Consider the following 22,699-nt stretch of genomic DNA (forward strand, 5'->3'; position numbering starts at 1 on the left):
GGGAGACTGGGCAGGCAGGTGAAGAGCTGCTGCCCTGGATTTCTTTGGCAAGCTGGTTGAGAGGGGATACAAACAAAGAGGCCGAGTATTCACCAGGGAAGGAGGAGTTCGGGGTTGTCTTCCCTGATTTTTACCCCTGCTCATTTTTCTGAGGAGAGATTTTTGTCCTTATTTAACTTCGATAAGATGTGTCATGGCATCAGTGTATGATGAGTACTTCTTATTTGTAAGGCTGATCAAAAAACTAAGATTATGGCATCCAGTCCCATCACTTCATGGCAAATAGATAGGGAAACAATGGAAACAGTGACAGACTTTATTTTCTTGGGTTCCAAAATCACTGCAGATGGTGACTGCTGTCAGGAAATTAAAAGATGCTTGCTCCTTGGAAGAAAAGCTATAACAAATCTAGACAGCATGTTAAAAAGCCAACAAAGGTCCATCTAGTCAAAGCTATGGTTTTTCCAGTAGTCATGTGCAGGTGTGAGAGCTGGCCCGTAAAGAAGGCTGAGCACCGAAGAATTGATGCTTTCAAATTGTGGTATTGAAGAAAACTCTTGAGTGTCCCTTGGACAGCAAGGAGATCAAACTGGTCAGTCCTAAAGGAAATCAGTCCTGAATATTCATTGGAAGGACTAATGCTGAAACTGAAACTCCAATACTTTGGCCACCAGATGAGTAGAGCCGATTCATAAGACCCTGATGTTGGGGAGGATTGAAGGCAGGAGGAGAAGGGGATGACAGAGGATGAGATGGTTAGATGGCATCATCAACTCAATGGACCTGAGTTTGAGCAGACTCCAGGAGATAGTGAAGGACAGGGAAGCCTGGCAGTCTATGGGGTCTCAAAGAGTGAGACATGACTTACAGACTGAACAACAGCAACAATATAATGAGGGCAAAATGAGCAAAAGGTGTTAAATTTGGATGCAGGAAATGACCACCTTTCCCCACCTTTCTTTGTCTGCCACTCAGACCCTTATAGGCTTCCCTGGTGCCTCAGCAGTAAATAATCCACCTGCAATGCAGGAAACAGAAGAGACTCAGTTTCGATCCCTGGATCAGAAAGACCCCTGGGCTGGGATGATCCCCTGGAGAGGGCATGGGAGCTCACTCCAGTATTCTTGCCAGGAAAATCCCATGAACAGAAAAGCCTGGTGGACTACAGTCCATGGGGTCTTGAAAAGAGTTGAATGCGGCTGAGCACACACGCATTCAGATCCTTTTCACCCAATTTCTTGTGGTCTGAAAGTTCTGGTTTCCCTTTGTCTGCCTATGGATTCCTGTTGTTTACAAGGTGCATGATTTTCGTGATTTCCTGACACCTGCCCCCTGCCCCCATTTCTCCAATACCTGCCTGCTGTGACAGTATGATTATATGATACACTTCTCATTACACTTAGCTAGCTATCATAGATCCTGGATACATATTGTTTTCTTTTTAAAATTGAAATAGAATAAATAAATACAAAAAAGAAAGAAATAGAGTACACAGAAAATGTACAATTTATAGGTGCAGCCCAGGGAACTATTACCAGCTACTGAGCTCGCTTGATACATGGTTGTATGAGATTTGATGAACCTGTCTTGTGTTTATCATAACCTCAGCCAAGATACAAAATAATTCTATCACTCCACAAATTCCCTTGTGCCCTTTGTAAACAACTGCTCTCCTTACCCCCAGTTCTTGGACACGATTGATCTGTTTTCTTTCCTTATATTTTTACCTGTTTTAGAATTTCATATATGAGGAATAAGCCAATATTGGGGGTGGGGAGCCCTTCATTCAACATAATGTTTGTAAGCCGTACCTATAATATGTTCAATATTTCTTTTTCCCTGCTGTATGACTAGACCATACTTTGCCTATATCATTGAATGAATATACTACAATGTATTTATCTATTGTATTGTTGATGGACATTTGGGAGCCATTACGAATAATGACGTTAGAGACATTCTTGCATATACATTTTCATGCTCACTGCATGTATCTCCGTTATGGGTTGGTTGGTTGGTTTAGTCGCTGTCATGTGGGACTCTTGGGACCCCATGGACTGTAGCCTGCCAGGTTCCTCTGCCCATGGGATTCTCCAGGCAAGAATGCTGGAGTGGGTTGCCATTTTCTTCTCCACCTTTATGAGTTAGTGGTCCTAAGATCATGAAGATTAGTTTCAAGAAATTTCATTGTACGTTTCACACTTAGATCTACAACTAACCTGGAATGCATATTTATATGAGATGTGATGTGAAGGAGGGGCTCAAGTTTCTCTTTTCTTCCTCCATAGATATCCAATTGACCTAGCACCATTAACTGAAAATACCGTCCTTTTCCCGTGCTCTGCAGCGCCACCTCTTAAATAAATGAACTGTGGCTTAGTGGTAAAGAATTTGCCTACCAATGCAGGAGACTCAGAAGACATGGGTTGAATCTCTGGGTGGGGAAGATCCCCTAGAGGAACCAGCAACCCACTCCAGTCTTCTTGACTGAAAAATCCCATGGAGACAGAAGCCTGGAGGGCCATAGTCCATGGGGTCGCAGAGTCCGACACGACTGAGCACAAACACACACACATACACACACACACACGTCCACAAGGGTAGACTTGTTTCTGGACTCTCCATTCTGTCTCACCATCTATCTTAATCGTCCCACCTAATCTTTTCAAGATTTTTCTCGGTTATTCTTGACCCTCAGAATTTCTGCGTAGTTTTTAGGCTCCTCTCTGGGTTTACGGGTGCTCGGATCCTGGCTCCCGACCCGGTGCCTGGAGCGCAGTAGGACCTGAATGAATGGCTGAAGCGTGAATAGGAGTAACCTCATGACCTTTCGGCAGCCCCACCTCCATCCCCACACTTCTATCCCCCTGCCCCACCTCCCTCTCCCCTGCCCAGGCGCGCGGGCACCCTGCCGGGAGGCGTGCTCCTCGGCCGAGCGCGTCATTTTCCTCCCGGACGCGGGTGGCTCCCGAGCCGGTTCTCCCCGCCCCGCCCCCGCCTCTCCCCGCCCCGCCCCCGCCTCTCCCCGCCCCGCCCCCGCCTCTCCCCGCCCCGCCCCCGCCTCTCCCCGCCCCGCCCCCGCCTCTCCCCGCCCCGTCCCCGCCTCTCCCCGCCCCGCCCCCGCCTCTCCCCGCCCCGCCGGAAGGAAGGTCTCGCCACCTCCTGAACTTGGTGGTGGCGGCGCGGTGACGGCGGCAGCTGGGACGGGGGCTCCGGGAGGCGGCGACGCAGGCATGGACTCCCGGCTGGACCAGGAGACGGCCCAGTGGCTGAGATGGGACAAGGTGAGGGGTCCCTCGGGGCCGGGAGCGCCCGGGGGAGGTGCGGGATCCCCTCTCCTGTGGCGAGTGGAAGTGCTTCTTCCCCTCCCCGCGGGGCCGAGCGGGTCCTGCCCGAAGGTGAAGGGGCGGCCGCCAGGCCTCGTCGGTGTGGCCGGTTTGTGGCCCATTCGAAGTTGGCCCGGAAAGGTTGTTCCGGAACCAAACCTGCCGTCTGGCGAGCCAGGAGTAGGGAAGCGAGCCGGGCTCCGGGGGCCTCGTCTGATAGAGGCGACCGCGGGTTCCTGCCACTCTGCCTGCGGGGCTCGCCCTCTGCAGTCGGCGGTGCATCCCCCAGCGACCCAGAATTGTTCCCCCTGTTCCTCAGGCTCCTGGGGACTTGGCAGAGCGGGCATTCCCGGGCGCTTGGTTGCCAATATAGGTGCTTTCCGTTGGGCCCGCTTGGCTTCTGGCGTTTTTCCCAGGTCTCTGACTTTGCTGGGAAGAAGATGGGGACCCCCTTGGACACAGCACCCTAGCTTTTCACTCCCTGAGGTGTTGGAGCAGGGACCCAGCTCCAGACACCATTCCCAGTCTCCTTTCTAACCTAGGTCTCTCCCTTCCTATTTGTTCTGTCTCTTGCACCTGTTTGCATTCCTGGAAATTTCCTCTGGCTCTCTTCTGCTGAACTTCTTTCTCCTGTGGTTACTCATGTTTCAGGTCTGAACTTAAATGTGGCTTATGTAGAGAGGCCTTCCCTGGCTCCCAAGGGTGAATTATCTCTTTCTTTCTAATACTCTCCTTAAACATACTGTTCTCCCTCATACCTCTTACAGAGATTGGCCAAAAACAAAAACACTTGCTTGTGGGTATCAATGTCTGTCTCCAGGGCTGACTTCAAAGACAAGAGATTCACTGGGTTGCACAGAACCTGTTCTCCTAGGAGGGCCCAGCACTTGGTTTAATATTCTGTCCCACTTTAAAATTTTTTAAAATATTTTGAACAAGGAGTCCCTTTTTTTGTTTTGCACTGGGCCGCAGCAAATCACATAGCAGGTGCTGCCCACTTCTTCATTAACTTGCATGGTCCATAAGCCTGCGCAGTGGTAGAGGCCTGGGATATTGAGTCAGTGAGGACTTCCCCTTCACCCTCCCGCCCCTGCACAGGAAATGCCAGTACAGACTGTTTCTGGATGCTATGGGCAACTCCTTTTTCTTGTAATTCTTTGGAGGAGGGAAAGGCCCCCATTTCTGATAACTCAGTTACTGGCAGTGAGTAGAAATCTTTTAAAGCCATAATTGTAATTAATTATTTTCATAAAACTTTCCCTTTGAAGAAATAAAAATCCAGTTTCTACAAAATGTTGTATCTGTGTATTCAGAGAGTACCTCACTAGATAGAGGTGAGGGGGTGTTTTTCTCATTTTTTAATTTCTGCCTCTCCTCTTGTTCTTTCCTTTCTCAGTTTCTTCTTTGACTTGAGACAGGCACCCTGAAGGAACTTCCGGCCAGCTAAAAGCATTGCAACACTGTGGTCTGATTACCCCAAGGGTCTGATTGCCCCAGCAAGTATCCTCCAGCATTTCCACTGTGCCTGCATCCCTATCCCTTTGGACGCTGACAGACGTGTCATTTGCACATCTTATTCTGGTCTCCACTGACCTCCTGATTTTTTATTCTTATCTTTCTGCCTCGTTTGGTTTCTCTCTGGCTATTTGGTCTTTTAGAGATATTGAAAGTCAATTAGGACTTTCCACGTCTACACTGTGAATGAAAGAATTACCGGGTATTGAGTAGGACGAAGTCTCTGTGTTTTCTCATTCCCTTTGCAAATATCTGTTGAACCTCTTTTACATTCCAGATCTGAGCCCTAACTTGACAATATGATAGGTCAGCTTGTGCTTTGTGGTCAGTGACTATTGCTTTTAACAAGAAAATGGGCTTTTATGTGTTTCTTGTTGAATCTGGAACAATCTGGAAATGTGGGCTTAATTCCAGAAAACCAGTGTTTTATTGCAGTAGCATTTCAAAGTTTAATTATGTGGACACGTTTTTCCTGCATCTTTATCTACTTGAGATGATAGCTGGAAGATAGAAATAAAGTTTGTTACCCTGAATTCTTAATTTAAAAGTTTGATGTGAAATTAATATAATTGTCATTTTTCTCCATTCTTAACATTTTGTGTATTATACCCCAAAAATGAATGATTGGTGTGAGTGTCCAGTTGAAGCAGTCAATGTAACAGAAAAGGTACTAAGTTAATGCTTTTCATGCAGTTTAAGCAAGACACTATATCTGAGGCTTCTCCATCTATAAAACGGGGTTTTTGTTAGTTGCCTGCCTATTATAGTTAGTGCAAGATTCAAATTTGACTGCCAGGGAAGTCTCATGTATTTCTTATTATATCACAGTATCACACATTATAATTTTTAAAAGACCAAAATACTACCAAAGTAGTGTTTTGATTTAAGCTTATCACTCTAGGAAAATTTGAAGATATTAGGGAAGAAGATGAACATTTGATTATTACTAGATGCCAGACAGAAAAGGGTGTTCTATAAACCACCTCAGAACCACCTTGTAAGGGAGGTTATAGGTTGTTCATATTTTAGAGATGAAGAAACTCAGAATTCAAGAAACTAGATATTCTGCCCAACAGTATACATTTGGTGGATGATGATGTGGCTGGGATTCCATTCTGAGTCCTAGACACCAAAACCTATGTATTCATCCCATTTCTCCAAAAGTGCTTACCTTTGTAGGGAAGAAAGTAATACTTATATTATAAAGGAAAACCGATTTCCTCGTTCTCATAATACTTCAGACACGAAATATGTGAGTTTTTCACACCGAACAAGTTTTCATTTTTCTGTGGACACCAACTGGGTGTCAATTTAACTCAACTGTGACACTAACTACTCAGAGTTAGTGTAAGACCACTGCCCCCCGACCCCCTGCCGCCCCCACTTAAGGGTTCCATCCCACAAGATTGCTCCCACTTAAGATGCCCACAGAAGCCCCACATTGTCACCCGTACTTCTGACCAAGCAGCAGTAAACCAGGGGATCTCATGACCCCCTTCTAGGGTTTAGTGATTTGCTAGGATATCTTATAGAACTCTGGAAGGCACTTTACTTACTATTACCAATTTTTTAAATGAAGGACACAACCCAAGAATGGTCATCTGGAAGAGATCCATAGGGCAAGGTATGGTGGGAAGAGGTGCAGAGCTTCAGTGCCTTTACATAGGTGTGATTAATTAAATTGTTGGCTACTGGTTATTAATCTTAATCTCCAGCCCCTCCCCTTCTTGGAATTCAGGGGAGGATGGAGTTGAAAGTTCCCATCAGCTGATCACTTGGTTGGTTCCCAGTGGTCACATCATTAGGATAAATTCAGGTATGGATGAAAGAGATTTATTATGAATAACAGAAGATACAACTTTCATCCTAATCATTCAGGGAATTTCAAGGGTTTTATGACCTCTTTGCTAGAAACTAGGAACAATAAAGTGTTAGTCACTTAGTCCTGTCCAACTCTTTGTGACCCCATGAATTGTAGCCCACCAGGCTCCTCTGTCCATGGAATTCTTCAGGCAAGAATACTGGAATGCGTTGCCATTCTCTTTTCCAGGGGATCTTCCCAACCCAGGGATCAAACCCAGGTCTCCCTCATCGCAGGCAGATTCTTTACCATCTCAGGAACAATAAATATATATTTCTTAATTTTTTTAAATTTTTCGTTCACACCGTGCAGTATGTTGGATCTTAGTTTGCTAACTAGGGATTGAACCCACACCCCCTACATTGAAAGTGTGGAGTCTTAACCACTGGACTGCCAGGGAAGTCTCATGTTATTTCTTATTAGATCGCAGTATCACACATTATAATTTTTAAAAAAACAACTTCATATTTCAAATTCCAAAAGCCTCATAAAACTGAAAAGCCTAGACATGTGTGTGTATACGTATATGTGGGCTTCCCTGGTGGCTCAGTGGTAAAGAATCCACCTGCCAATGCAGGAGACATGGGCTTGGTCCCTGGTGCGGGAAGATCCCCTAGAGAAAGAAATGGCAACCCACTCCAGTATTCTTGCCTGGAAAACCCCATAGACAGAGGAGCCTGGTGGGCTACAGTCCATGCGGTTGCAAAAGAGTCTGACATGACTTAGCGACTGAAGAACAGCAATAACAATATGTATATGTATGTGTGTGTGTGTGTGTATATATATATATTCTTTTCAAATACATACATATATATTTTTTTCTCCTGTAGGTTAGAATTCTTATGGGTTGGTTGGTTGGTTTTTTTTTTTTTTTTTTCCCAGCTTTTTCATTATGTTACTCACCTGACTATATCTGGCATATACATTCCTGTTTTGCAGAATCCTTTAACTTTGGCATCAGTGAAACAACTCATTGCAGCAGGTAATACAGAAGAACTACAAAAATGTTTCAGTGCTCGAATGGAATTTGGGACAGCTGGCCTCCGAGCTGCTATGGGAGCAGGAATTTCTCATATGAATGACTTGACCATCATTCAGACGACACAGGTACCACATTTGTATACTACTTAATTCTTAACATTGTCCCAGTGTTAAAAAATAAACTGAAGCACATTAAATTTTCTAAGAAATTTGTTTGAGCAAAAATCGATTCGAATCTAGCAGTTCTAAACTGGAAGTAGTTAGGAACTGTGAGAGAAAATATTTTTTCTGTACACGTCTAGAGTCTTTGGTTGGTCTGTTAATTAAATTGGCATAAGACAGATTAACAAGAGTAAACAAGTTTAATTATATACATTTAAGAGCCCCATAAATGCAGTGAGACCCAAGGGCAAATCTAGCAGTTGAAGCTTCAAAGTGGAGAATGACAGGAGATGGACTTTTCAAACATATAAATATATATGGTTTTTTATACTGTCCATAGGACAGTAGAAAAGGAGATGTTTGGTAGCTATTTGCCTGCCATACAGATAGGTCTTTCAGATTTAAAGTTTTCTCTGGTAATAGCTCTCTTTCAGGATCAGGCTCCTTATCTGAAGTCTTCTAGGTAGATAAGGAAGAGGTAAAAGGTTTTCTCTGGTCTGCCGGCTCCTGATGGCCTCAGCTCAAAATGATCCCCGTGCAAGAGTGACATGTTTTAGGGTCACATAGTCTGCTCGCCCTCAGAGCGCTCCACTGATAGGAACTAGGGGAAAGGCTTTTAAAGAGGAGAGGCAGAAACAAAGCAAGGAAATTACCAGGTTGGCTCCAGCTCAAGTGGGTGCCATATTTGGGAAGGCTTAGCTGGCTGTTTGTGATTGGCTGTTTTTCAGTTATAAATTCTTCACCTTGAGGCTTTTAGGAGGTTAGGTTTTTGGCTTGCTTAGTAGGCTCCTAGGGCATTAAAGCAACCTCAGTCCAATGGCCTCCTCATTTAATTAATTTAACTCCAGGCACCTTTTGTATTTGACAGACCTAATTTGGTTTCATTATGGAATAGTCTGGTGGGTTTGCCTCAGCACAGGGTGTCACACATTTACTCCATAAAGTTAGACTTTTACAGTCAGTGGAAGCAGCATTGTTTTGAAATTCATTCATTCATTTATTCATTTCACAGAGATTTATTAGGTGCTGGGGATCAGGGATATAAAAATGACTAAAACAGACAGATTCCTTCATGGTGCTTCATTCCAGTGCAAATCCACCAACAAACCAACAGACTTTTCTGTTTTTATAACTTTTGTTATGGTTGTACAGATACCAGTGTTTAAACTTTTTTTAACTGCCAGAATAACCAAGAGTTATTAGTTCTATTTAGTTTTAATTTATAGTATAGTTGGAAATTATTGCTGAGTTTCTTTGCCTTTATTTGTGAATTTTGCTTTCGGGGCTACATTCAGCTTTTAGGAATAAAGATGAAGCCTTTGACAGAACAGCTGCCGCTGAGTGTTCAGAGTTCTGTCTATGAGGAAAATGAAGTGGAACAGGTCATTCTGTTTCTTCAGCTGCTGGGACATGTTAAAAATGAAGGTCATTTTAGTCCGGGAAAGAAAAGGCTGGGAAAATTAACTACTGGTGATTATGTGTACTTACGTGTACTTAAAAAGACAGAGTTGGGCATGTTCTAGCAAAATCCTAAGAAAGAAATCTTGCATAAGGTACCAAACTGCCCTGGAAACCACTGGCTACACATACCTGTTAAGCAGTAGGGCTCCCTGAGATCTTTCTGGAGCGAAGACTTGGAATAAAGTGAGCCTGGGGATCTCGTTCTAGTTTGTGGATAACATGGGATCACGCTGATGGATAAGGTTGCCCTCTGCTCTGTTACTAGGACTGTACAACAAATCACATGAAACATGGTGGTTTTAAACAACATGCACATTTATGTTGCTCACAGATCAGTAATGTGGGTAGGGCTCAGTGGGGCGGCTGCTTTTGGCATCACATGGGCTGGTGTGGAGGCTGGAGTCTTACACTCCCTGCTTGCTGGTCCCTTGTGTGGACTCTCGTCCTATTGGTGTCCCAGATTCATCTGGTTGTATTTAAGAAGCTGGTGGATGTGAGTCAGGAATATCCTGGTGGGAAACAGGACAGAGACTAGAGGGAAATTTTTGTATTGTTTGCCTCATTGCTGGAGGTTATCATTTCCTGTTAGGTTCCTTAACTGAGCCATGACACATCAATGATGGAGAATTCATTGTCTTCTGAAATAGCCATCCTATCTTTGGATCATTCTCATTTAAGAATGGTTTCTTTGTTTTGAGCCAAATCTGTCTTTCTGTAGTTTTTCCATATTGGTTTAGTTTAACCTTTGGAAACCATATAAAGGGTATTTCTTCTGTTCTACGATAATATTTTGACCCTTCAGTGAGTCTCTTCTGTGGAAAAAGCATCCCACCTTCTCTTAGTTGTGCCCTCAGGTATTCAACCTCAGCAGGCCCTAGAGTTTTTTAGAGCCCTTTGACGACAATAGGGATTTTAGAATGCTTTAAAAGGCTGAAGGTGTTAGTCTAAGTATCTTAGTTTTAAGTATCTGACACTACCCTTAGGGCAGAAAGAGAAGAGGAACTAAAGAACCTCTTGATGAAGGTGAAAGAAGAGAGTGAAAAAGCTGGCTTGAAATTCAACACTCAAAAAATTAAGATCAAGGCATCCAGTCATATCACTTCATGGCAAATAGATGGAGAAACAATGGAAACTGTGACAGACTTTATTTTCTTGGGCTCCAAAATCATTGAAAACAGGGAATGCAACCATGTAATTAAAAAATGGTTGCTCCTTGGAAGAAAGCTATGACCAACCTAGACAGCATATTATAAAGCAGAGACATTACTTTACCAACAAAGGTACGTCTAGTCAAAGCTATGGTTTTTCCAGTAGTCATATATGGATGTGAGATTTGGACTAAAAAGAAAGCTGAGCACAGAAGAATTGATGCTTTTGAACTGTGGTGTTGGAGAAGACTCTTGAGAGTCCTTGGACTGCAAGAAGATCCAACGAGTCCATCCTAAAGGAGATCAGTCCTGAATATTCACTGGAAGGACTGATGCTGAAGCTGAAACTCCAATACTTTGGCCACCTGATGTGAAGAGCTGACTCATTGGAAAAGACCCTGATGCTGGGAAAGATCGAAGGCAGGAGGAGAAGGGGATGACAGAGGATGAGATGGTTGGATGGCATCACCGACTCAATGAACAGGAGTTTGAGTAAGCTCCGGGAGTTGGTGATGGACGGGGAAGCCTGGTGTGCTGCAGTCCTTGGGGTCACAGAGTTGGACACGACTGAACTGAACTGAATACTTTTGACCCTCTTGAACATTGGGGCCATACCTCAGGGGTCCACCAGGGCCAGAGAGAGGGCACTATCACTATGGGAAGCCTTAGAGTGTGAGCATCTGCGTACCTTCTAGGAACCCCACAGAAACAGCTCCCATGTGTGCTTGTTACTTTGTATCCCTCAGAGGCTTCAGAAGATTTGCCCGATGCAGTAATTTTGTGCAAGAAAAGCTAAAGGCTTTCTAAACTGGGACCACTCTGGCAACAAAGCTGTGAAATATTGCCCTACCAAAAACAAGAGTTACACTTCATTTTATGACTTCTTTTAATCAAAGTGAAATAAATAATATAAACCATGATTATAACACAGTCAACCAGAGTTCTTTTTGTTCTGTAATAAAACCTATTTTGTCCAGTAATTGGAACCTCTTGAAGTCAAAGTTCACAGTTTTCTAATCGTCCGTATTTCAGACTGAGGTGATGTTACTGTACTCACTAAGATGCAGGAATTGTGTGTTCTACCATTTCTAGGTGGATGGGAATAGCCCAACTCTGCACAATTTTTATTTGTATAATAGTGGGCTGATAGAGCCTCCTTAAGACCAGTCTGCTGGAAAATAATTTCACAAACAGAACGAGTTTAGATCTGTTAACTGACAAAATCTTAACAACTGTGTTGAATTTCTTTTACTTTTCTTTATATAGAGCAGGTTGAAATATCTGAAACACCTCCTTGTCCTCAGAGATTTTAGATTTGAATGGGTGCAAATGGGTGCAAGCTTTGACAGTAAAAATAATGCTCATGACAGCAAACACATAGTGCATCCTTGGTGTTAAATTCTTAGCACATGACATCTTCTAACTCAGTTAGTCCTTATGCAATCCTTAGAAGTAGGTACTATTCCCATTTTACAGAAGAGAAAACTGAGGCACTGAGATATAAGGAACTTGTCATTTGCTCATAAGTGGTGGTATAAGCCCACAGATTCTGTGTACTTTTAGTTTAGCACTGAACCACCTCTAACCAGACCCAGGCACAAGTCTGCTGTTGTTCAATTGCTCAGTCATGTCCAACTCTTTGCGACCCCATGGACTGCAGCACGCCAGGCTTCCCTGTACATCACCAATTCCCAGAGCTTACTCAAACTCATGCCCATCGAGTCAGTGATACCATGAGACCATCTCATCCTCTGTCGTCCCCTTCTCCTCCTGCCTTCAATCTTCCCAGGATCAGGGTCTTTTCAGATGAGTCAGCTGTTTGCATCAGGTGGCCAAAGTAGTGCAGCTTCAACTTTAGCATCAGTCCTTCCAATGAATATTCAGAGTTGATTTCCTTTAGGATTGACTGGTTTGATCTCCTTGCAGTCCAAGGGACTCTCAACAGTCTTCTCCAACACCACGGTTCAAAAGTATCAGTTCTTCAGTGCTCAGCCTTCTTTATGGTCCAACTCTCACATCTGTACATGACTACTGGAAAAACCATAGCTTTGACTAGATGGACCTTCGTCAGCAAAATAATATCTCTGCTTTTTAGTGTGCTCTCTAGGTTGGTCATAGCTTTTCTTCCAAGGAGCAGGCCTCTTAATTTCATGGCTTGCAGGTACAAATCTAGGCTCTGCTATTTGTGTATCTGAAACTGGGCCAGTCATTGAAAGTTCTAGCTTTTCCATCTGTAAAATGGGATTTATTGGCCAAGTTGATCTAGCATTACTGATAATAAACACTAAGTGTCCAACACAGTACCTGATACATACAGATAGAAAATAAATAAAGCTGTTATTTTCCTATTGTGCAGTTCACTTAGTTACTGAGGGATTTCTCTCCTGCTACAGTATTCTCTTGTGGAAGCAGAGAAAACTTGATCAATTTTTGGTTTAGCGTGTTAAAACATACATAGTCTTGTAATTTATGGGGTGTTTTTTAGGGATTTTGCCGGTACCTAGAAAAACAATTCAGTGACCTGAAGCAAAGAGGTGTTGTGATCAGCTTTGATGCTCGAGCCCATCCAGCAAGTGGAGGCAGCAGCAGAAGGTATGTAAAGATATTAATATTCAGGAAACTACATTTTTGTCATGTATTTTGTAGTTTTATTTGTAATCACCATTTCAATAGGTTGGCGTTAAATACATTTGTCAGCTATATTGCTTAACTATAAAAAAGATGGGTAGGTTCTGTTTGTAACTTTTAATAATTCTAGTTTTATGTTTGGGTTAAGAAAATGTAATTATTTAGACAATGTAGAACTTAATACCTATCTAACACAATTTTTTATAAGTGGCAATATTATTTCTGGTTCCTCTTCCTTTTCTAAATCCAGCTTAGACATCTGGAAGTTCTTGGTACACATAATGCTGAAGCCTAGGATGCAAAGTTTTAAGCATGACCTTAATAAGGATGATGAGTGCAATTGTCCAGTGGTTAGCACATTCTTTAGTACTACCCTTTTTGGGAATTGGGATGAGAATGGACCTTGTCCAATCCTGTGGTCACTGCTGGGTCTTCCAGATTTGCTGACATATTGAATGCAGCTCCTTGATGTCATCATCCTTTAGGGTTTTAAATAGTTCTACTGGAATTCTGTCACACACACTAGCTTTATTAACAGCAGTGCTTCCTAAGGCCCACTTGACTTTGCTCTCCAGAATGTTTGGGTCTGGGTGGCTGACCACACCATCGTCGTCATCCAGTTCATCTGGATCTTTTTTTATACAGTTCTTCCATGTATTTTTTCCTTCCCTTCTTGATCTCTTTAGCATCTACTAGGGTCTCTACTGTTTGTCATTTATTGTGCCCATCCTTGGGCAAAATGTTCCCTTGATATCTCCTGTCTGATGCCTTCGATGGTGCTGGAGAAGACTCCTGAGACTCCCTTGGACAGCAAGGAGATCAAATCAGTCAATCTTAAGGGAAATCAACCCTGAATACTTGTTGGAAGGAATGATGCTGAAGTTGAAACTCCAGTATTTTGGTCATCTGATGCAAACAGATGACTCATTGGAAAAGTCCCTGATTCTGGGAAAGATTGAAGGTAGAAGTAGAAGAAGGCATCATAGGATTTAGATGGCTGGATGCAATGGACATGAACTTGAGCAAACTTCAGGAGATGGTGAGGGACAGAGAGGCCTGGCGTATGGCAGTCCATGGGGTCTGAAGGAGTCGGACACGACTAGGCACCTGAACAACAGCAGCATTATTTCTCCTTCTCACTTTTCTTCTTCTTATGTAATTTTTTTCTTCTACTATTTATAAGCCTCATGAGCTTCTTCTCATTCTTAAGTGCCCATTGCAAAGTGCATTCTTGTAACATTCCCAAATGAGACTGTCTTTTGTAGCTATAGGCAGATGATGATGGTGATGGTGTTGATGATGGTGATGATAGTGGTGGTGGTAGTGTTAATGATGGTGGTGTGATGGTGGTGGTGATGCTAGAATCATTCAAGTGCTGAATGCGAGTTAGGCACCTAGGTATTTACTTATTTAGTCCTCACAAAACCTGTAATCTATGTACTTTTTGCTCTAAGATCATAAAGTGAGAGAAGGTACCACAATTTAAACATAAAGAGGCTGGCACCAGGGGTCAGCAAACTTTTTCCCCAAAGGGCAAATACTAAATATCTTACACACTGTAGGCTGCACAGTCTCTGTTACAACCACACAGCTCTGCCATATAGCGTGAAAACAGCCATGAACAATTCATGACTGAGTAAAGTTTTGTAAAACTTTATTTACAGAATGCCTGGAGTTTGCCCATCACTGGTCATAATCATGTTATATGACCCCCTTTTTTACTGGAACACTTCCTCTCGATAGCTTACCATGAACAATGTCATTTCCTGAGGTTGTAAAAGTGACTTCTGTACCTTCTAGTGAATGCAGTATGTATCTAATTCAGGTTTTTATTTAAATTATTTTTGCTAAAATTTGCTGTTTTTTTTACTTTCTCCTGTACAGGGGAATTTTTTAAATTGTCGAAATCATTTTTAAATTACTCTTAATTCTAGGAATTTTAATGCCTGAGTTGTTAAAGATCTGCTGTTTCTGCCCCAGCCAGCTCCCAAAATAGTGTCCCATGCAGTTAGTACTCAAGAAATATTTGAGAGAATGATGAAATACTTTGTTTAATCCTCTAATAGTGTAATGTTGTTCCTTGGAAGTAAATTGTTCATTGTGATGAAATACTTTAAGCATGAAGAGAGACTTTATGCCATGCTTTGTGTCCTGCCTTAAGCCAGATGCTGTGGAGATTGAGAAATATGTCAAAGTGTCAAAAATTTGTCATCTTTTAAGAGCTGAAAGGAGCCAAGATGTGTGTGTATCATATACAGACATGTGTCCCACATATATCTCACACTCACTCACGACAGTGTGCCGTGTGTTTTGTAGAGGACAATGTTGACTCAAATGCTAGTCTTCATGGCATATCCTGGGTAGTGACAGCTGTGGATAGAGTTCTCCATTCTGCCTGGTGCCATGCTGCTTGGTACAGGGCCAGATAACTCTTCACTGTAGGCACTGCCCTGTGCCTGTGGGTGCTTAGCAGCATCCCTGGCCCCCATCCACCAGCTGCCACTAGCACCCTACCCCTGTGACAGCCGAAATTGTCTCCAGATGGTTCAGGTGTCCCGTGGGAGCAGCACTGCCCTTGGCTGAGACCCGCTGAGATGGAAGAGAGCTAAGAGATTTGGGTGCAGCCTGGCTTAGCTGCTGTGTGCCCGGTGGACATGGGACAAGCCATCTGGCCTTTCTCAAGTTTAGTCCCATTTCTTTTAAACAAAGGGGTGGAATGAAATGACTCCTTAGGTTCCTCCAGCCTTAATGTTCTCTACCAGCAGAGTATAATTAAGGTTTTCATCGATCTGGCTGCTGTTCTCAGTCTAAAGAAACGGTTGGGGGACTTCCCTGGTGGTCCACTGGCTAGACTCCATGCTCCCAATGCAGGGGGCCTGGGTTTGATCCCAGATCAGGGAACTAGATCTCACATGCCACAACTAAGAACTTGCATGCCGCACCTAAAGATCTGGAGTGCTGCAACTGAGACCTGGGGTGGTCATATAAATATAAAAATAAAAAATAAATGGTTGGACCTTCCTTTTCTTCTCTATTGTCACCTGCTCTCCTGACAGCTCTACTCTCCTTTTCTCCCCGGTCACTCTGCATTTCCAGATTTGCCCGACTTGCTGCAACCACGTTTATCAGCCAGGGGATTCCGGTGTACCTCTTTTCTGATATAACCCCAACCCCTTTTGTGGTAAGTGTTTGCTTTTATAATTTCCTGCCCCAGGATCAGGGGTGGGACATGGCCAGGTTTTACCATCTTTAGTTCTCTTGGGATTCAGTTGTTTGAAAGACAGAAGGGCTCCTTGCCTTTTATCAAGAGTTTCCTCTCCAGGAATGTTCCTCCCACACCCTAGTAATATTTCTCTGGTGTTCAACTTTTGATTCATCAGAATTTCTTTCTTTTTTTTTTTAGTGCATTTTTTCTTTTGCTTGCATTCAGAAGATATTTTCGCTGGTTAGCAGAATGTCTTTTGTCTGTTTGTCTTTTTGCTTTTTAATTTGGTTTGTATTCTTTTTCTCAGCTACCGCAATTAGGAAACTCCTCGAATCTAACTCTGAATTCACTTCAAATCATGTCTTACCATGAAATTTTTGACAAGTTGGCGTACCAACTTTTTATATATGAGTGTTTCACTCTAAATCCTATTCATAGCCAGTGCCAGAAGCATGCTTGGCATGTTTTAGTAAGATTTTTATCAAATTCCTATTGTAACAGAATCTAAATAAAAGGATAACAGGTACTACGACAGCTGTTCCTTTTAAGTAGAAATGAACTTGTAAGAGTAGGGCCAGATGCTCAAAATATATGTTTTTAGAAATTAAACCAAAAACATAATTCCAATGCACTTACTTCCATCAAGTAGAAATAAGAGTGTATAAATACAGACGTAATCTCCACTAGCTTTGCATTTACTGTCTCTAGTGCACAGACAGGTAAGTGCAGCTCCTCCTAGCTTATGAATATCCCAGTAGATGCTCAATGTCACATCCAAATGTGGCTCAAATTTTACTGTTTGATGGAAAAACTGCAATGTGTTCAGGCATCCTTGGTCTTCTGTACTATATTAATGTTGGTAGCTATTGTTTTTATATCAGACATGAATTAAATAAGTGTCTCATGATCACTGGCCCAAGTAGTGGAGTAATTCTCCCTTTTTCTTTGCTCCAGGACACCTGGGGAACGTGAGATACCTCCTAGAGGGACAAGTGACCACAGTGATTTTTGGTGGGAGGATAGAGGGGGATAGACAGGGAGAATTTCAGGCTCCCTGTGTAGAGTAAACCTCAGGTGTAGCCATAGGGGATCCTCTCCCCATTTGGGGAAGTAGTCTTATAAAGATGGGAGCTATGTAGAAATACAAGAGTGGGATAGTCAGCCCTGGAGTGGGAGATAAATGCACGCTCTGAGAGCTCTCTCCATCTTGTCCATATTTTCCTCAACCCTTTACTTAAAAGCAAATCAGGGAAAGAAGAGCAGAGGATGCAGTTGGAAAGAATAAACTGAAGCCATTAGCTTCCTTCCTAAGCAGAAGGCTTAAAAGAATGTGCTGTGGAGAGTCAGAGCATCATACTGTGTAAAGAATTTTCTACCTTCAAGGAGAAGATAGGATAAAAAGATACACAGGAAAATACTCGCCTGTCGTAGGATACACATCACAGAATTTTGAGCAGTGAGTTTTAAGGGTAACCAGAGTATACTCCTTGGATGTGGCACAAAAATATTGTATGACACATTATGATATTTATATTTTATGTTTATTGGAGGGAAAATGGTACAAACAATGTATGATAGACTTTTAAATATATCTAATTTTTTGCTTCAAATTGTTCTTGTTTCCTACTATATTACAGCCCTACACAGTATCACATTTGAAACTTTGTGCTGGAATCATGATAACTGCCTCTCACAATCCGAAGCAGGATAATGGTTACAAGGTATTTTCATTTTTCTCTCCGTACTTATGTCCTTCCATCTGAAGTCTGTGCCTTGGGAGCACAGGGAACGGATGAACTCTAAACCGTCTGGATATGTTCCCATGTTCTCCAGGTCTATTGGGAAAATGGGGCTCAGATCATCTCTCCTCATGATAAAGGGATTTCACAGGCTATTGAAGAAAATCTAGAACCGTGGCCTCAAGCCTGGGACGATTCTGTACTCAATGGCAGTCTGCTCCTACATGACCCAAGCGCTTCCATCAATAGAGACTATTTTGAAGACCTTAAAAAATACTGTTTTCACAGGTAAATGGGTGGGAAACTGAGTTAAATTAATGTGATTCAACCAAATTATGTTTTCATTACATTTTTGTCCTCAACTGGTATTCTATACTGTTACTATTCATATACTGTTACTGCATCTGACTTAAGAGGCTATAGATGAGGGGTTGGCAACTTTTCTTAAAAAGACAGTGAATACTTTTGGCTATGTGAGCCACTGTATTGCTCAACTACCCAGCTCTGTGGTTGCAAGAAAGCAGCCATAGATGATACAGAAATGAACGAACACAAACATAGCTGTGTTGAAAAAAAAAAGTTTATAAAAATGGGTTTCAGGGGCATAGCTCAGTGGCAGATCCCTTGACTGTAGAAGCAGGTGGCTGGCCCACAGGCAATGGTTTTCTGACCTCTGTTGTAGATTCATATATATGTATATGTGTGTGTAAAGAAAGAAAGTGAAGTCACTCAGTCATGTCCAACTCTTTGCAACCCCATAGACTGTAGCCTACCAGGCTCCTCTGTCCATGGGATTTTGCAGGCAGGAGTACTGAAGTGGGTTTCCATTTCTTCTCCAGGGGATCTTCCTGACCTAGGGTTTGAACCTGGGTCTCCTGAATTGCAGGCAGACACTTTACTGTCTGAGCCACCAGGAAAGCTCTGTGTGTGTGTGTGTGTGTATGTGTGTGTGTGTGTGTGTATAGGCGTACTTCTATATATGTATGTAAAAAAAAGCTTGTTGGAAGGTGTCAAATAGAAAATGTTGAGAAAAAGGAGAGTCCAATTAAAATAAATTTATATTGAAAAAATAAAAAATAAAATGTTGACTTTTTTATCTTCCCAGAAATTTTCATTTCATATATAAACATATATACGTGTAATATATTAGTATTTCAAAATCATAACTAAGAATATAGAGTGCATGTGTCTTGTCCTATGCCTTTTCCCCTCTGCCTGCTTTGTCATGGATACCTTTCTGTATCACCTCCCATTAGTCCTGACCCTTTTTTTTTTTTTTATGTTGAACTGTTCCTCATTTTTATTTTTATTTTTATTTTTTTTATTTTTTTATTTTTTTAATTTTAAAATCTTTAATTCTTACATGTGTTCCCAAACATGAACCCCCCTCCCACCTCCCTCCCCATAACATCTCTGTGGGTCATCCCCATGCACCAGCCCCAAGCATGCTGTATCCTGCGTCAGACATAGACTGGCGATTCAATTCTTACATGATAGTATACATGATAGAATGCCATTCTCCCAAATCATCCCACTGTACCAGCCTGTTTAACCCTGTGACACAGATGTGATGCTCACGGATAGGAAGCAGAGGAGCTGAGTGAAGGGTTGTCCTGCCCTAGTATGCCGAGGGTCCCATCACTCCTGATTGTCCCCTTAGGAAGAAACCACTGATAGTTAAGCAGCAGAACTTCAGGGTTGTCTCTAGTATTGTATTTGCTGGACCGTCTGGGAGTGGCGGCTCCTGTATGGAATGTGGAAGCCCCGCCCCACCTGAAGGGAGCTGCCGTGCCATTGGTGTTACCATGTGCAAACATAGATCCCGCATTACCAGTTATCTGATTTTTTTCTCCTAAGAAAAACTGGAAACCTAGATTTTTGTATATGAAATTCTCTAATTTTTAAATGTTGGGGACCATTTAAAAATGGTCTGTAATCCAAACAAAACTCATCTGTGCCTGTTCCTTCTGTCCCTCTTACTGAACTTCATAAAGACTAAGCGTTTCTAGTTTTCTCCTACTCACCACGTAGCACCAGAGTCAGCACCTTTGAACATGGTTCCTTGAGTATTGGGGGGTGTGTGTGTGTGTGTATAAGAGTATTCAAAAAAAATACATAGTAGATGGAATTCCCTGATGGCATCACCAACTCGATGGATATGAGTTTGAGTAAACTTCGGGAGTTGGTGATGGACAGGGAGGCCTGGCATGCTGCAATTCGTGGGGTCGCAAAGAGTCAGACACGACTGAGTGACTGAACTGAACTGAACTGAACCGATGGTCCTGGTAGTGGTTAGAACTGTGCGCTTTCACTATGGAGGGCAGGGCTTTGGTTCTTGGTTGGGGAACTAAGATCCCACAAGATGTGCAGGGCGCAAAAAAAAAGATACAGTGCAGGCATCAGAATTATATATACATTTATAAAGTTAATAATGATTTAAAAATTGCTCTTAGAAACGTTATACTAGCTGAGGTTCCCACCAACCGAATATGATAACAGTATATGGTCCCCACACGTTCTTACCTACACTGAGTATTATGAAGTATCTCCTCTTTCCCAGTTTGCTACATGAAACCAATACCTAACTTTATTTACACTTTTAATTATGAATATTTTTATCTTTATTTAACCTATATTTTTCTAAGTATTTGTTCTTTTTTTGCATTTGTGAAACCTCTTCGCTTGTACAGAAAAACTAGTCTTTGTTTATTTCAAATATTGTTTTCCCTTCTGTTATTACCTTTGGATTTTTTCATTGAAACTTTTAATTGCTAACTTCTGGGTTTTGTGTCATACTTAAAAAGATTTCACTATACCAAGATTATTTTTTAAAAAGCACAACTCTTGTTTTACTTTAAAGCTTTCATGTTTACATTTTGCAATGTTTTGTTTTGTTTTTGGCCATGCCACATGACATGAGATTTTAGTTCCCCAGCCAGGGATCAAACCTGTGTCCCCTGCAGTGGAAGCACAAAGTCCTAACCACTGTATTCCAGAGAAGTCCACAGTTTGCACCGTTTAAATCTTTTGAATTCTTAGTTATTTTTAATTTTGTATGAGGCATAAAGTAGGAAAGCAGATTAAATTCTTTCTAAAAAGTGCAATTGTGCTAACATATTACACTGAAGAATCTATTTTTCTTTGACTAACTGGAAATATCACCTTTAATCAGACAATTTCTAACATGATTTAAGTGCTGTTATCTATCAGATAACCGCTATATTCCCTTCCTTTTTACTAATTAATTCATCTCATTTTAATCATCACAGTAATGCTGAGGATAGGTTCTGATATATTGCCATTTTATAGATGAGAAAACTGTAACTCAGAGAGGTCACAGAAAATAAGCAACAGTCACATAGCTTAGAAGTGGCAGAGCTCTAGGGACTTTCCGAGTGGTCGAGTGGCTAAGACTTCACGCTCCCAATGCAGGGGGCCTGGGTTTGATCTCTGGTCAGGGAACTAGATCCCACATGCCACAACTAAAGATCTCATGTACTACAACAAAGATTGAAGATCCTGTGTGTTACAAGTAAAACCCAGGGCAGCCAAATAAAAGTAGCAGATCTCCAGGATTTAAATTTAGAATCTGTCTCCAAATCATATTAACCACTAAGCCTTACTGCTTCTCACATATTTCCCAGTTCAAGTTGGATCAACTTCTGAGTTTTATCTTTTCCAGATTTGTTCTTACTAATCTTGCATATTTATTTTTCTAGATGTATTTATTTTCAAAGATATGTTTGTTTTAAACTACTGTTGTCTTAAGGAAGACCTTGTTCATTTACTCATTGCCAAAAGAAGTGTACACTACCTTAGAAACTAGCAGTCAGATAGCTGGAATTTTTTAACACTTTGTATTTACATTTGCTATAACTTCTGCTGTTAATTTTGATGTTATTTTTATTCTAAATTAAGTCCCTCAATCAGAGCACTTTGCTAAATAGGATTGTTACTTGACAAAGAAAATGTTTTATTAGTTATACGTCTGTATATGGGAAGTTCCATCGCATTGTGTTCAAAGGACATTTTGAAAGTCTTATGTGAAGATGGTAGGGAATAGTTGAAGCCCTGGAGCTGGCACTGCTGTGGGTAGGTACTGCCATGGGCCAGCTGGGAGTCCCTCCTGGAACCCACTGTAGGTGTGAAGTTGTAGCATGAAACAAAATCCAAAAGTAATCGGCTTTGCAGGAAGTAACTGCAGAGTGAAATTTAAAACAATGTGTTGTGGGAGTGTGTATGTTTGGGAGAGAGTGAAAAAGCTTTCTTTTTTTTTTTAAATAGAATTTTGAAAGATACTCAGTTGTCTTATACATTCTTATTATTTTGAAATCTTATGTTCTTAGGTATCTGGTTCCTTGATATTTTGCAAACCTCATTTCGTTTTGAGAGCCATGTTTGTGTATCTTCTCATTCTCCACATGTCTGTTTCTAGGGCTGTGAACAAGGAGACCAAGGTGAAGTTTGTGCATACCTCTGTCCACGGTGTGGGTCACAGCTTCGTGCAGTCGGCTTTCAAGGCATTCGACTTTGTTCCTCCCGAGGCTGTTCCCGAACAGAAGGACCCTGATCCTGAGTTCCCAACAGTGAAATACCCGAATCCCGAAGAGGGTAAAGGTGTCTTGGTAACTTGACTGTTTTTTAATTATAAAATTTATCTTGAATATAATTCA

At 41.9% G+C, this 22,699-nt stretch overlaps 1 protein-coding gene across 1 annotated transcript in view; it reads left to right on the forward strand.

Annotated features, from left to right (window-relative positions):
• The first annotated feature begins 3,176 nt into the window (after positions 1-3,176).
• Positions 3,177-22,699, forward strand: part of PGM2 (phosphoglucomutase 2) — a 37,395-nt gene continuing 17,872 nt past the window's right edge. The window contains exons 1-7 of the mRNA XM_068975145.1: positions 3,177-3,284; positions 7,642-7,809; positions 12,940-13,046; positions 16,179-16,263; positions 17,925-18,008; positions 18,121-18,314; positions 22,462-22,651. Of these exons, the coding sequence (XP_068831246.1) occupies positions 3,234-3,284; positions 7,642-7,809; positions 12,940-13,046; positions 16,179-16,263; positions 17,925-18,008; positions 18,121-18,314; positions 22,462-22,651 (879 nt within the window). The 5' untranslated portion in view covers positions 3,177-3,233. The remainder of the gene's footprint in view (positions 3,285-7,641; positions 7,810-12,939; positions 13,047-16,178; positions 16,264-17,924; positions 18,009-18,120; positions 18,315-22,461; positions 22,652-22,699) is intronic.

Source organism: Capricornis sumatraensis, chromosome 7 (assembly GCF_032405125.1).
Source record: "Capricornis sumatraensis isolate serow.1 chromosome 7, serow.2, whole genome shotgun sequence".
NCBI classification, from domain to species: Eukaryota; Metazoa; Chordata; class Mammalia; order Artiodactyla; family Bovidae; genus Capricornis; species Capricornis sumatraensis.